The 13,992-nt window shown below is 70.2% G+C and overlaps 2 protein-coding genes across 2 annotated transcripts; both read left to right on the top strand.

Annotated features, from left to right (window-relative positions):
• The first annotated feature begins 626 nt into the window (after positions 1 to 626).
• On the top strand, positions 627 to 8,776 carry EHD2 (EH domain containing 2). The gene is made up of 5 exons (XM_064502945.1): positions 627 to 1,052; positions 2,560 to 2,657; positions 3,826 to 4,238; positions 6,275 to 6,439; positions 8,136 to 8,776. Exons 1-5 carry the CDS (start codon positions 655 to 657, stop codon positions 8,676 to 8,678), a joined length of 1,617 nt encoding a protein of 538 aa, XP_064359015.1. The 5' UTR covers positions 627 to 654; the 3' UTR covers positions 8,679 to 8,776.
• A 1,516-nt stretch (positions 8,777 to 10,292) lies between these two features.
• On the top strand, positions 10,293 to 13,806 carry NOP53 (NOP53 ribosome biogenesis factor). Its single transcript, XM_064502991.1, has 13 exons — positions 10,293 to 10,547; positions 11,047 to 11,111; positions 11,211 to 11,295; positions 11,372 to 11,583; positions 11,886 to 11,944; positions 12,028 to 12,123; positions 12,210 to 12,314; positions 12,498 to 12,671; positions 12,752 to 12,927; positions 13,031 to 13,097; positions 13,383 to 13,459; positions 13,595 to 13,651; positions 13,741 to 13,806. The coding sequence occupies exons 1-13, from the start codon at positions 10,351 to 10,353 to the stop codon at positions 13,745 to 13,747; spliced, it is 1,377 nt and encodes a 458-aa protein (XP_064359061.1). The 5' UTR covers positions 10,293 to 10,350; the 3' UTR covers positions 13,748 to 13,806.
• Positions 13,807 to 13,992: the final 186 nt, after the last annotated feature.

The following is a 13,992-nucleotide window of genomic DNA, read 5'->3' as shown; positions in this document are numbered from 1 at the left end:
AGCGGAGACCCCGAGCCGGGACCAGAACCGAGACCCCGAGCCAAGACCCTGAGCTGGGACCCCGAGCCAGGACCCCGGGCTGAGACCCCGAGCCAGGACCAGAACCGAGACCCCCAGCCGAGACCCTGAGCTGGGACCCCGAGCCAGGACCCCGGGCTGAGACCCTGAGCCGGGACCAGAACCGAGACCCAAACCAGGACCCGAACCAAGACCCAAACTGAGACCCTGAGCCAGGACCTGAACCGAGACCCTGAGCCGGGACCAGAACCAAGACCCAAACCAGGACCTGAACCAAAACCCGAACCAAGACCCGAGCCGGGACCAGAACCAAGACCCAAACTGAGACCCCGAACCGGGACCTGAACCAAGACCCCAAGCCGGGACCTGAGCCGGGACCCTGAGCCGGGACCTGAGCCGGGACCCGAATCGAGACCCCAAACCAAGACCCTGAGCTGAGACCCCAAGCCAGGACCTGAACCAGGGCTCGAGCCGGGACCCCGAGCCAGGACCCCAAACCGGGACCCCAAACCGGGACCCCAAGCCGGGACCCGGCCGCCGCCGCCGCTCGCCGCCCCGGAGCGCGGAGCAGCCGCCGCTCGCCGCAGGCTCGGCCGGGCCGATCGGGCCGCGCCGTCCTCTCGCCGCCGGGCCACCATGTTCAGCTGGATGAAGAAGCAGGAGAAGAAGAACCCCGAGGTGATCCGCACCGTCACCGAGGGCCTCAAGGAGCTCTACAAGAAGAAGCTGCTGCCGGTGGAGGAGTTCTACCGCTTCCACGACTTCCACTCGCCCGCGCTGGAGGACGCCGACTTCGACAGCAAGCCCATGGTGCTGGTGGCGGGGCAGTACTCCACGGGGAAGACCACCTTCATCAAGTACCTGCTGGAGCAGGACATCCCCGGCAGCCGCGTGGGGCCCGAGCCCACCACCGACTCCTTCGTGGCCGTCATGCACGGCGAGACCGAGGGCATCACGCCGGGCAACGCCCTCATCGTCGACCCCAAGAAGCCCTTCCGCAAGCTCAACCCCTTCGGCAACACCTTCCTCAACCGGTGAGTGGGGCCCCGGCGGCGGCCCCGGCCCCTTTTTTCCGTGCAACGGCCCCAAAACCCCGGCGCTGTGCCTGCGTGCTACTGCTGTTGCTCCTCCCTTTGCAGCCCAGCAAAGCTGCCACCGCCCTGGCTTGCACCATTGCACCCTTGCACCGTTGCATCATTGCACCCTTGCACTTTTGCACCATTGCATCATTGCACCCTTGCTCCATTGCACTTTTGCACCGTTGCACCCTTGCACCATTGCACAGTTGCACTTTTGCACCATTGCACTTTTGCACCCTTGCACCATTGCACAGTTGCACCATTGCACAGTTGCATCATTGCACCGTTGCACGCAGCAGCAGGGAGCAGCGTCTCCCAGCCCCACCGCGGACGCTCTGCTTTCTCCTTTTTTTCCTTTTTTGTCGATATTTCCTCCCGAAACGGAGCCCGTCGGCCAGAAACGTTTGGAAACTTCTTTTGGCCGGGAGAGCGCGTCGCCCTGCACACGTGCGGGGGGGGTGGACGGGACAGGGGCAGCCCGGGCCCCCCCCCGGCCGGGGCCGCGTGAGGCATCGCGTTGGGCTCGGGGAGTTTCCCACCAGCTCCTGCCCCGCACGGAAAATCCCCCCGGAGCCTGAACCCCCCCCGGAGCCTCCCTGTTCCCGGCGGCGGCTCGGGATGAGCCAGGCCTCAGGAATGCAGCACCGCGGCTTGCCAAGGCCCCGGCCCCAGCGGCCGCCCTGCCCGGGGCCGCCTCGGAAAGACGGCGTCAGGGCTGGGGCGCGCGGGCAGCCGCGCACGTCGCCGCGCTGCAGCACAGCGTTCGGCTGTGAGCGGGCACCGAGTTTGGGTGCAATCGTGCACCGAGTTTGTGTTGCAATCGTGCACAGCGTTCGGGCTGCAACGCTGCATGCAGCTAGGGCTGCAGCAGTGCCTGCAATTCAGGCCACAGCGATGCATCTCGCCAGGGCTGCAACGCTGCCTGCAGTCAGGGCTGCCGCGGTGCCTTTAGCTCGGCTGCATTCATGCACCCGGGGTTGCAACGGTGCGGGCAGCCAGGGCTGCGGGGGTGCGGGGGGGGCTGCGGCAGCGCGCGCAGTGGGGCCTGCAACCAGGGGAGCAGCATTTCGTGCAGCTGGGGCTGCAATACTGCACGGAGGGTTGGGGTGCATGTGGGGCGGGTTGCAGCGGTGCCCGTAATCCGGCTCAGCAGCTGCTGCGGAGGCCCAGGCCGCTGCCGCCTCCCCTCCCTGCGCGGGGGCTGCGCTGGGGCCGCCCCCCCCTCCCCCCCCCCCGGGCGGCTGCTGCTGGCGGGTTTCCCGTCGCCTCCGGCACGCAGGGTGGGGAGCCGTGACTCACCCGGCGCGGGGCTCCCACGGGCCTCCGGCACGCTGCGCGGGGGCCCAGGCGTCCGGGCCGGTGCAATCACACCCCAGGTGCCCCCCGCATGTGGGGGCGGCCCCTCGCCCGGCGGGGGCCCAGGCGTCCGGGCGCTGACTGGCCCCCCCCCCCCCCCCCCCAGGTTCATGTGCGCCCACCTGCCCAACCAGGTGCTGGAGAGCATCAGCATCATCGACACGCCGGGGATCCTCTCCGGGGCCAAGCAGCGCGTGAGCCGGGGTAGGGGCGGCCACCGTGCGGCCCGGGGGCGGGGGGGGGGCACGGACGGACGCACGGACGCACGGACGGGGCACGGCCGAGTTTCCACCCACCCCGCCTCGGGGCCGGGGCCAGATGTGCCCCCCCACCCCCAAACCCTGTCGCCGAGTGTGGCCCAGATGTGATGCCGACTCCAGCTGTGGACCCAGATGGGCCCCACCCCGAGTGACCCCCCCGTTCCAGCTGTTGGTCCAAACGTGCCCCCCAAATACCCCATCTCCTGGTGTGGGTCCAGATGTGCCCCGCCCTGACCAGCTCTAGGTCCAGATGTGCCCCACCGAAGGAACCCTGGTCCCCGGGGTGCATCCAGATGTGCCCCTCCGCTGCCCCTGCTGCCATCCAGGGTTCCAGATGTGCCCCCCCAAGGCTCCTTCTCTGGGGTCTGGCCCAGATGTGCTCCCCAGACCTCCCCAGTCTCCACGGTTGGGTCCAGATGTGCCCCCAATCCGCCCCCCCTCTTCGTGTGGTTGCCCAGATGTTCCACCCCACGTGGCCCCGTGTCCTGCTGTGGGTCCAGATGTGCCCCCCGGGCCCCGATTCCCCACTCTTGGGTCCAGATGTGCCCCCCAATGCCCCATCCACTGGCTTTGGCCCAGATGTGCCCCCAGACCACCCCAGTCTCCAGCCCTGGTCCAGATGTGCAGCAGGACCCTGCTGCTCTCTCCAGATGTGCCCAGGACCCCCAGCCCCTCCCTGCCATCCAGATGTGGCTCCAGCGGTGCCCCCAGCCCCGCTCTGTCCCAAGGGGGCCGATACCCCCCTGCGATGCCGTCCCCAGCTGCGGGCCCAGCTGTGCCCTGTCCCCTTCGCCGTTTTGGGGGCTCCGCAGGGGAGGGGCACCGGGGGGGTGCAGGGTCTGCGGGGCCGGGGCCGGGCACCGCACAGGGCCGTGCGCGAGCGGCGATCGGGGGGTGTGTGTGTGTGCACGGGGTCCGGGCTGGGCACGAGCAGAAATCAGGGCTGTGCACGGGGGTCCGGGCTGTGCAAGGGCGGGGATCGGGGTGCGCACGGCTCCGGACCGTGCAACGTGTGGGCGTTGGGGTCGTGCGGGGGTCCGGGCCGTGCCGGGGGGATCGGGGCCGCGCAGGAGCCCGCGCGAGCCCCCGCCGTGCCGCCCGCCTCCCCGCAGGCTACGACTTCGCGGCCGTGCTGCAGTGGTTCGCCGAGCGCGTCGACCTCATCATCCTCCTCTTCGACGCGCACAAGCTGGAGATCTCGGACGAGTTCTCGGAGGCCATCCGAGCCCTCAGGGGCAACGAGGACAAGATCCGGGTGGTCCTGAACAAGGCCGACATGGTGGAGACGCAGCAGCTGATGCGGGTCTACGGGGCGCTGATGTGGTCCCTGGGGAAGGTGTTCAACACCCCCGAGGTGCTGCGCGTCTTCATCGGCTCCTTCTGGGCCGAGCCGCTGCTCGTCTCCGACAACCGGCGGCTCTTCGAGCTGGAGGAGCAGGACTTGTTCCAGGACATCCAGAACCTGCCCCGCAACGCGGCCCTGAGGAAGCTCAACGACCTCGTCAAGCGGGCCCGCCTGGTCCGGGTGAGCGCCGGGCGCCGGGTGCCCCGGATCGGGTCCCGCCGGCCGGAGCCGGGACCGGGACGCCTGGGCCCTCTCCCGGCTCCGGACGCCTGGGCCCCCCCCCCGGATCGGGTCCCGCCGGCCGGAGCTGGGACCGGGACGCCTGGGCCCTCTCCCGGCTCCGGACGCCTGGGCCCCCCCGGATCGGGTCCCGCGGGCTGGAGCCGGGACCGGGACGCCTGGGCCCCTCCCAGCTCCGGTTCCCGTGGGCTGGAGCCAGGACCAGGACGCCTGGGCCCTCTCCCAGGTCCCCCGGGCCAGCACTGGGACCAGGACGCCTGGGCCCTCTCCCAGTTCTGGTTCCCATGGACCAGGACGCCTGGGCCCTCTCCCAGGTCCCGCAGAGCAGAGCCAGAGCCAGGACCAGGACGCCTGGGCCCTCTCCCAGTTCTGGTTCCCGCAGGCCACAGCTGGGACCAGGACGCCTGGGCCCTCTCCCGGCTCTGGTTCCCGCAGGCCAGGACGCCTGGGCCCTCTCCCGGCTCTGGTTCCCGCAGGCCAGGACTCCTGAGTCCTCTCCCAGCTCTGGTTCCCGCAGGCCAGAGCCGGGATCAGGACGCCTGGGCCCCCTCCCAGGTCCCGCGGAGCAGAGCCAGGACCAGGACGCCTGGGCCCTCTCCTGGCTCCTGTTCCCGCAGGCCAGGACGCCTGGGCCCCCTCCCAGCTCCGGTTCCCCTCGACCAGGACTCCTCCCCCCCCGGTTCCCGCGGGGCAGAGCTTGGCCCGGACTCCTGGGCCCTTTCTCCAGGCCTCGCCGGGGGGGGCGGGTAGAGCCCGCGTTTGGCGTAAGCAGGGCCCGGGGGCCCGGACTCCTGGGCCCCTCCCGGACACGGAGGCCTCCCGGCTGGGGGGGGGGGCAGGACGCCTGGGTCCCTGGCGTCTGGGGGGGGGGGGTCCTGGCACGGTTCCCCCCCGGCTGCAACAATAGCCCCGGGGGGGGGGGGACCGTGGCCCCCGGCCCGGCCGCATCCTGCGCCCGGTTTCCTCGTTAGCGGTTTCCGACGAGGCAGAGCCTTCCGCCGCCCTCGTTAGGGAGTAATTAATATCCAAGCCCCCCCCCACCCCCGGCCGGGTCCCGCTCCAGGTGTCCCATCCGTGCCCCCCCCCCCCCGCCGTGGGACCCCCCCCCCGGGGCAGCGGGGCCGAGCCCCTCACCCTGGCGTCGGGCCGGGCGGAAGCGGGGCCCAGGCCGGCGGCGGTTCCCGCTTGCCCTTATCTCTTCCGGCCACCTGCGCCGCGGCCCTTTGTGCGCCGGGGCTTCCTCCCGCCCCCCCCGGCCCCCCCCGGCCCCCGGAGCGGCGCCGGGATTTTCCAGGATGGGGGCCAAGGCGGCTCCCGCACACAGCCCGGCCGGACGGGACGGGGACGGGATGGGGATGGGGATGGGGACGGGGATGGGGACGGGGATGGGATGGGGACAGGGACAGGGATGGGGACAGGGATCAGGATGGGATGGGGATGGGGAAAGAGACGGGGATGGGAATGGGATGGGATGGGATGGGAATGGGATGGGATGGGAATGGGATGGGGATGGGAATCAGATGGGAACAGGAATGGGATGGGATGGGGATGGGAACCGGGATGGGATGGGGATGGAGACAGGATCAGGATGGGGACAGGGATAGGGATGGGATGGGAATGGGATGGGGACACGGATGGGGACGGAGATGGGGATGGGATGGGGATAGGACGAGACGGGATGGGAATGGGAATTGGGATGGGAATGGGACAGCAATGGGATGGGGATGGAGATGGGATGGAGATGGGATGGGGATGGAATAGGGACAGGGATGGGACGGGGCTGGGATGGGGACGGGACTCCAACCAGCCCCCCCTGCACCACGATCCCGCGGGAGCCCTGGCAGTGACCGAGCTCTGCACATCCGACCCCCCAAAACCCCCCCAAAACCCCCCCAAATCCCCCCAACCCCCATGTGCAGGAGCGGGGGGGTCCGGGCACGCCTGGGCCCCAGCGACCCCCCCCCCCGCCCCCGCAGGTGCACGCCCACATCATGGGGCACCTCAAGAAGGAGATGCCGTCCGTCTTCGGCAAGGACAACAAGAAGAAGCAGCTCATCGCCAAGCTGCCGCTGCTCTTCGCCAGGATCCAGCTGGAGCACCACATCCCGCCCGGAGACTTCCCCGACTGCGCCCGCATGCAGGTGGGCACCGCCCCCCCCCGAAACGGCTCCCGCGCGCCCCGTCACCCGCTCCGTCCGCTTTTTTTGCACCCGGCGGGTCCAAAAAATGGCTTTTTGCAGCCTTTGCACCCGGATAACTGGCTTTTTTTGCACCCGGATAACTGGCTTTTTTTGCACCCGGATAACTGGCTTTTTTTGCACCCGGCTAGCCGGCTCTTTTGCAGCCAGATTAACGGCTTTAATCTGCTTTTTTGCACTGGGGGGTCCCATAACCGGCTTTTTGCAGCCTTTATTGCACCCAGATGCCCTGCTCTATTGCACCCGGATAACCGGCTCTATTGCACCCGGATGACCACCTTTAATCTGCTTTTTTACAACGGGGGCTCCAATAACCGGCTTTTTGCAACCTTCATTGCACCTGGATAACCGGCTCTGTTGCACCTGGACAACCCAGCTCTTTTGCACCTGGATAACCAGCTTTAATCTGCTTTTTTGCACTGGGGGAGTCCCATAACTGGCTTTTTGCAGCCTTTATTGCATCCAGACACCCTGCTCTACCGCACCCGGATACCCCACTCTAATGCACCTGGATAACCAGCTCTTTTGCACAGAGATAACAGGCTTTATTCTGCTTTTTTGCACTGGGAGGGTCCCATAACCGGCTTTTTGCAGCCTTCACTGCATCTGGATACCCTGCTCTAATGCACCTGGATAACCCAGCACTATTGCACCCGGATAACCGGCTCTATTGCACCTGGATAACCAGCTTTAATCTGCTTTTTTGCACTGGGAGGGTCCCATAACTGGCTTTTTGCAGCCTTTATTGCACCTGGATAACCCAGCACTATTGCACCTGGATGACTGGCTCTATTGCACCGGGATAACTGGCTTTTGCACCCAGATAACCAGCTTTAATCTGTTTTTTTTGCACCGGGAGGGTCCCATAACCGGCTTTTTGCAGCCTTTATTGCACCTGGATAACCCAGCACTATTGCACCCGGATAACCAGCTCTGTTGCACCCAGATAACCAGCTTTAATCTGTTTTTTTTGCACCGGGAGGGTCCCATAACTGGCTTTTTGCAGCCTTTATTGCATTGGGATACCCCAGTCTAGTGCACTCGGATAACCGGCTCTTTTGCACCTGGATAACTGGCTTTAAACTGCTTTTTAGCACTGGGGGGGTCCCATAACTGGCTTTTTGCAGCCTTAATTGCACCTGGATAACCCAGCACTATTGCACCTGGATGACTGGCTCTATTGCACCGGGATAACCGGCTCCTTTGCACCCGGATAACCAGCTTTAATCTGCTTTTTTGCACTGGGGGGTCCCATAACCGGCTTTTTGCAGCCTTTATTGCACCGGGATAACCCAGCACTATTGCACTGGGATAACCGGCTCTGTTGCACTGGGATAACCGGCTCCTTTGCACCTGGATAACTGGCTTTAAACTGCTTTTTTGCACTGGGGGGTCCCATAACTGGCTTTTTGCAGTCTTTATTGCACCTGGATAACCCAGCACTATTGCACCTGGATGACTGGCTCTATTGCACTGGGATAACCGGCTCCTTTGCACCCGGATAACCCAGCACTATTGCACCGGGACAACCGGCTCCTTTGCACCCGGACGCCCCGCTGCGCCGCGCGCAGACCCCCCCGCGCCCCCCCCGCCCCTCGCCCCCGTAACGGCGTCCCCGTGTCGCCCCGCGCGGCGGCAGGAGCTGCTGCTGGCGCAGGACTTCGGGAAGCTGCGGGGGCCCAAGGGGCGGATGCTGGAGGCCCTGGAGGAGCTGCTGGGCCGCGACGTGGCCGCGCTGGTGCCGCTGCTGCGGCGAGAGGAGCTGGAGGCGCCCGGGGCGGCGGTGCAGGGCGGCGCCTTCGAGGGCACCCGCCGAGGGCCCTTCGCGGGCGGCGAGGAGGAGGAGGAGGAGGAGGCGGCGGCGGAGGAAGGCGACGAGTGGGTGGTCACCAAGGACAAGCCCAAGTACGACGAGATCTTCTACACGCTGTCGCCGCTGGACGGGAAGCTGAGCGGCCCCAAGGCGCGCAGCTGGATGGTGAGCACGCGGCTGCCCAGCTCGGTGCTGGGCCGCATCTGGCAGCTCAGCGACGTGGACCGCGACGGCATGCTGGACCACGAGGAGTTCGCCCTCGCCAGCCACCTCATCGGCGCCAAGCTGCAGGGCCGCCGCCTGCCCGCCGACCTGCCCCCCCGCCTCGTCCCCCCCTCCAAGCGCCGCCACAAGGGCTCCGCCGAGTGACGGGGGGGGGGGGCCCCCCGACCTCCCCCCCCCCCCCAGCCCATCCCCGTGGCGTCCCGGCTCGCTGCAATAAACGGCGGCGCCTTCCTTCTGCGGAACGAGCTGCCTCCGGGCTCTGCGGGGCGGCGGGGGGGGGCGGGGGGGCGGGGGGGTTGGATGGACAGGCTAGGGGGGCAGGGGGCCATGGGGGGGCTGGGTGCACGGGCTGGGGGGGGAAAGGGATGCAGGGGGGGATGCACAAGTTGGGGGTGCAGGGGGGGTTGCGGGGGGGCTGGGTGCAAAGGCTGGGGGGGGAGGGATGCAGGGGGGGGATGCACGAGTTGGGGGGTGCAGGGGGGGTTGGGGGGCTGGGTGCACAGGCTGGGGGGAGAAGGGATGCGGGGGGGTGCACAAGTTGGGGGTGCAGGGGGGGTTGGGGGGGCTGGGTGCACAGGCTGGGGGGAGAAGGGATGCGGGGGGGTGCACAAGTTGGGGGTGCAGGGGGGGTTGGGGGGGCTGGGTGCACAGGTTGGGGGGAGAAGGGATGCAGGGGGTGGATGCACAAGTTGGGGGTGCAGGGGGGTGCTGCAGGGGGGCTGGGTGCACAGGCTGGGGGTGCAGGGGGGGTTGGGGGGGCTGGGTGCACAGGCTGGGGGGCTGCAAAGGGATGGTGCAAGTTTGGGGTGCGGAAGCGTGGGGGGGACCCGGTGGGGGGCCAGGGTGGTGCCGGGGGGGTGTATGGGGGGGCGGCACGTGTGTGCACATGTGGGGCACGTGTGCAGGCGTGTGCAGGCGTGTGGAGGGGGTGGGGGAGCGTGTGCGCCTGTGCGAGTCTGCGTGTGCAATAGTGGGGGACACATCTGGGCTCACAGCTGGAGACAGGGTGGGCTCGGGGTCACATCTGGACCCCCATGGGGCCCAGGGCACATCTGGATTCCTACCTGGATACAGCAAAGAGCTGGTGACGCATCAGGGACAACATCTGGGACGGAGGGTCGGGGTCTCGTGGTCACACAGCTGTGCACAAGCAAGGAGATATGGGAACAACGGGGCTGACATCTGGCACCAGGGAGGGGGCAGTGGGTGACAAGCAGGGCGCACAGCTGGAGCCACATCTGGAGAATGTGACCGGCGTTCCGGGGGTCACGCCCCCAGTCCCAACATCTGGAGCGTCCGCACATCTGGATGCACACCTGGCTCGTGGGAGGCACCAAGGGGCATGCATTAACACATCTGGAGATGGCCGCAGGGCCCACTGCACATCTGTACACACACCCAGATGTGTGGGCACGGCGTGCGAGGAGCGTATCCGCAGCCACATCTGGATATCGGTCCCGTGGGAACATCTGGGCCACGTGTGGCAGCTGGTTGGGGACCTCGGGCCCCTCCCGGGGGGGGCGCAGCGCCCTGGTCACATCTGGACGCACATCTGGGAGGAGCCGGGCTCGCCCGGGTGCCCCCTCCCCCACCAGATGTTCGCGCATCTGGGCCCCGCCCCCAGTGACGCCGCCCGCCGCGCGTCCAATCCACGCCCGCCCCGCCGCCGCCTCGCCCTTCCCAAGATGGCGCCGCGCCGCCCCCACCGCGCCGCCCCTCGCGCCCTCCTCGCTATGGCGGCCGGAAGCGGGCGGGCGCACTTCCGGCACGCGGCGCGCCCCGCCCTCCTTTCACCCTCCCTCGCTGCGCGGGCAAGATGGCGGCGCCCGTGGCGGCGGCGCCGTTCCTGGGCCTCGGCCCCACGTCGCGGCCCCCCGCCGCCGCCCGGCCCCGCGCCCGCGGCCGCCGCCACCGCAAGAAGGGCTGGAAGCGCTGGGCCGGGCCCGAGGCGCGGCTCGGCCGCGAGATCGGCGACTTCCTTGAGGACGTGGCGCTGCAGCAGCGCGCGGCCGGGTGAGGCCGGGCCCGGGGGGGGCCGGGAGCTGCCTGGGGGGGGATCCGGGGCCCTGGAGGGGCTCTGGGGAGGCCGGGGGGGGGGGGCTGGGGCCGGGGGGGGATCCAGGGCGCCTGGGGGGGTCCTGGGGGAGCGAGAGGCTCTGAGGAGGCCTTGAGGGGTCTTGGGGGGGGTCTGAGGGGGCTTGGGGGGGCCTTGGGGTATCAAAGGGCCTTGAGGGGACACTGGGGTCTGAGGGGGCTGGGAGAGGCTTTGGGAGACGCTGGGGGGGGTGAGGGTCTCCTCGGGGGGGGGTTCCCGGGGCTTGAGGGGCCTCGGGGCAGCTCGGGGGGGTGTAAAAGGCCCTGGGGGGCGGATGGGGCTGGGGGGGGGCGGTGCTGGGGCATTTGGGGGGGGAAAGGGGAGCCTTGGGGTGAGTGTGGGGGGCTGAGGGACCCTGCTACCCCCAGCCCCGGCAGTAACTCGGGCTCTTCCTCCTCCTCCTCCTCCTCCCGCCAGGGGCCTCATCGCGGAGAAGCCGGACGAGAGCCTCTTCTTCGTGGACACGGGCAACGCGGAGAAAGGTGGGTGCCGGGGTCCTGGGGGGCCGCTCAGCACGGGCAGGAGTGCCCCCCCCTCGCCCCGTGACCCCCCCGCGTGACGCTCCCCCCCCCACACCGCAGATCGGAGGCTGAACAAGGGCCGGGAGAAGCCGCTGCGCATCGACCTCATCCTGCAGCCCGACTCCAAGGTGCCGCCGCCCAAGGAGTGAGTTCCCCAGGGCGGGGGGTGGCCCGGGGGGAGCCGGGGGGGCTCCGGCGGTGACCCCCCCGCTCGCCCGCAGCATCCTGGCGCACCAGGTCCCCAACGGGAGGAAGCAGGAGCGGAAGCGGCGGCTGTGGGAGCGGCTGGCGGCGCGGGGGGTGCTGCCCCGCGCGGAGCGGCTGCTGCGGGCCCGGCTGCGGCGGGGGCCCCCGGCCCGGGGGGGGCCCCAGCCCCCAGAGCGGGGCCGCCTCGACCCCGCCAGGAGCTTCTACGACATCTGGGCCGAGAGCGGTGAGGGGTCGTGGCGGCGCGGCCGTGCCGGGGCGGTTTTGGGGACGTTTCCCCCCGTTTTGGGACGCGAACGAGCTCGAATTCCCTCCCCGCCGGCGCCCGGAGCAGGGGCGGATGGTCACGCTCCGGCTGAGCCGGGGGTGGGAGCCGCGGAGCCGGGATTAACCGGAGCCGGGGGGGGCCGGGGAGGAGCGAAGCGCGGGGGAAACCTCGGGGGGCCACTGCCGCGTCGAGGGGGGGCCGGGAAGGGGCCGGCGTCTCCCGCTTCCCGCCCCCGGGGCCTGACGGCCGGCTCCCCGCAGCCCCCCCGGGCAGCCCGGACAGCTGGATCCCGGTGCAGACGGCAGAGCCGCGGGTCAAGGTGAGTCGGGGGGGCGCCGGGGGGGGGAGCAGAGGGGGGGGCTCGGCCGGGCCGGGGTCGCTCACACCCTGTGCCCCCCCCAGCGCCCGGCCAGGCTGCGGAAGAGGCCCTCCGAGGCGCCCGCCGTGGAGGTCATCGCCGCCGGCGGCTCCTACAACCCCGCCTTCGAGGACCACCAGGTCGGGGGGGGCGAGCGGGGCGATTTGGGGGCGATTCAGGGGGATTTGGGGCCGGGGGGGGACTCGCGCCGCTGCCCTCCCCGCAGGCGCTGCTGCTGCGGGCCCACGAGGTCGAGCTGAAGAAGCAGAAGGCCGAGGAGAAGCTGCAGAGGCAGCTGAGCTTCCCCGCCGCCGCCGAGGCCCCCACCGCGGTGAGACCGGCCCCCCCGGCCCCGGGGGGGGCTGCTGCTGGTTCCCCCCCCCCCCAGCAAGCGTGGCAGGGCGCATCCTGCCCCCCCCGGAGCCGGGAGCCTCCCCCCGCTCCGGGGAGCCCCGAATGCCCCCGCGGTGGCTTGGGGCGGGGGGGCAGCCTCACCGCGTCCCCCCCCCCGCAGGAGACGCTGTTCCGGGAGGAGTGCGAGGGGCTGCTGGAGGAGTCGGAGGAGGAAGGCGGGGAGCCGGAGGGGCCGGAGGAGCCGGCGGAGCCCCCGCGGCCGGGCCGCGCCGCCCCCCGCCCGGAGAAGAAGACGGAGCAGCAGCGCCGCAGGGAGAAGGAGGCCCGAGCCCTGGTGCGTGGGGGGGCCCCCAGGGCCGGGGGGGGGGCACGGGGGCCCCCCCTGGCCGGCGTCTGAGCGCGGCGTCCCCCCAGGCGGCCCGGCGGCGCCGGGAGAAGGCAGCACGGTGCCGGCGCCAGGAGCTCTTCCGCCTGCGCGGCCTCCGGCTGCAGCTGCGGCGCCGGGAAGCGGAGCTGCTGCAGCGACGCCGGGCCCGCCTGGCCCAACGCCGGGCCCGCGACGCCCTGCCGCGGCGCCTGGGGCGGCTCAGGTGAGCGCCGGGGCCCCCCCGGGCCCCCCCCGGGGCTGGGGGGCGGGTTCGGGGCCGGGGGGGCCGCGCGGATGCTGCCCCATCTCCTGCCCCCTCCCCGCAGGTACGAAGCCCCCAGCCTGGAGGTGCAGCTGAGCGAGGAGCTGCCCGAGTCCCTGCGGGCGCTGAAGGTGGGTCTGTGCCGCGGGGGGGGCCCGGGGGGGGACACCACCATGGTGGGGGGGGGTCTCTGCCCCCCCCAGTGCCCCGTGATGAGACCCATCCTTGCGCTACGAGGATTCGCAGCCCGCCGGGCTGGGAATGTGAAGGCTTCCCGGGGCTCCCGGGGCCTCGCCGTGCGGGCGGGACCTGGGAGCTGAGGGCACCGGGGGGGGGACAGGGACAGGGACAGGGACGGGACCCCCCCCTCCCCGAGACCCCCCCGGGGGCTCTAACCCGCTCCGCTGTCCCTGCAGCCCGAGGGCAGCGTCCTGCGCGACCGCTTCAAGAGCCTGCAGCGGAGGAACCTCATCGAGCCGCGCGAGAGGGCCAAGTACGCGGGGGCCACGGCGGGGGGGGGGGGGCACAGCGGGACCCCCCCGGCTCCAGCCCCCAGCCTGGAGCGACTCCCGCTGCGGCGCTCGGGGGGGGAAACGCAAGCGGATTTTGTTCCCTCTCTCCCCGCCAGGTTCAAGCGGAAATACCGGCTGAAATACGTGGAGAAGAGAGCTTTCCGGGAAGTGACGTGAGTGGGGCCGGGCGGGGCGGGCCCCGGCGTCCCCCGGGGGGCCTGGTGTCCCCCCCCACCGACCCCCCCGTCTCTGTGTGTTGCAGGTTGTAGCCACCGACCCAGCCGCGTCCCGAGCCCCCGTTTTCCGCCTAATAAAACCTTTGGCACCAGCACGTTCTCCCCGCTGCGCCGAGCTGGGGGGGTCTCCCCGCCTCGCGTCCCCCCCAGGGAGCCGGGATGGCGGAGCCGGGAGAAGAGCTGGGACAGCGGAGCCGGGATAACGGAAGTGGGATAGCGGAGCCGGGAGAAGAGCTGGGATAACGGAGCCGGGATAGCGGAGCCACAGTGGCCCGGCT

The sequence above is a fragment of the Dromaius novaehollandiae genome, chromosome 34, assembly GCF_036370855.1.
Source record: "Dromaius novaehollandiae isolate bDroNov1 chromosome 34, bDroNov1.hap1, whole genome shotgun sequence".
In the NCBI taxonomy this organism is placed as follows: Eukaryota; Metazoa; Chordata; class Aves; order Casuariiformes; family Dromaiidae; genus Dromaius; species Dromaius novaehollandiae.
The sequence above is the reverse complement of the archived record's forward strand: the minus strand, read 5'-3'. Positions and strand labels throughout refer to the sequence as shown.

Bases quoted from the DNA above. Each gene is read 5' to 3' on its own strand.
- EHD2 (XM_064502945.1), top strand. From the start codon at position 655: ATGTTCAGCTGGATGAAGAAGCAGGAGAAGAAGAACCCCGAGGTGATC. The intron at 2,658-3,825 runs GTAGGGGCGGCC...GCCTCCCCGCAG, and splicing joins CAAGCAGCGCGTGAGCCGGG to GCTACGACTTCGCGGCCGTG. The intron at 4,239-6,274 runs GTGAGCGCCGGG...CCGCCCCCGCAG, and splicing joins AGCGGGCCCGCCTGGTCCGG to GTGCACGCCCACATCATGGG.
- NOP53 (XM_064502991.1), top strand. From the start codon at position 10,351: ATGGCGGCGCCCGTGGCGGCGGCGCCGTTCCTGGGCCTCGGCCCCACG. The intron at 10,548-11,046 runs GTGAGGCCGGGC...TCCTCCCGCCAG, and splicing joins CTGCAGCAGCGCGCGGCCGG to GGGCCTCATCGCGGAGAAGC. The intron at 12,124-12,209 runs GTCGGGGGGGGC...CCCTCCCCGCAG, and splicing joins CCGCCTTCGAGGACCACCAG to GCGCTGCTGCTGCGGGCCCA.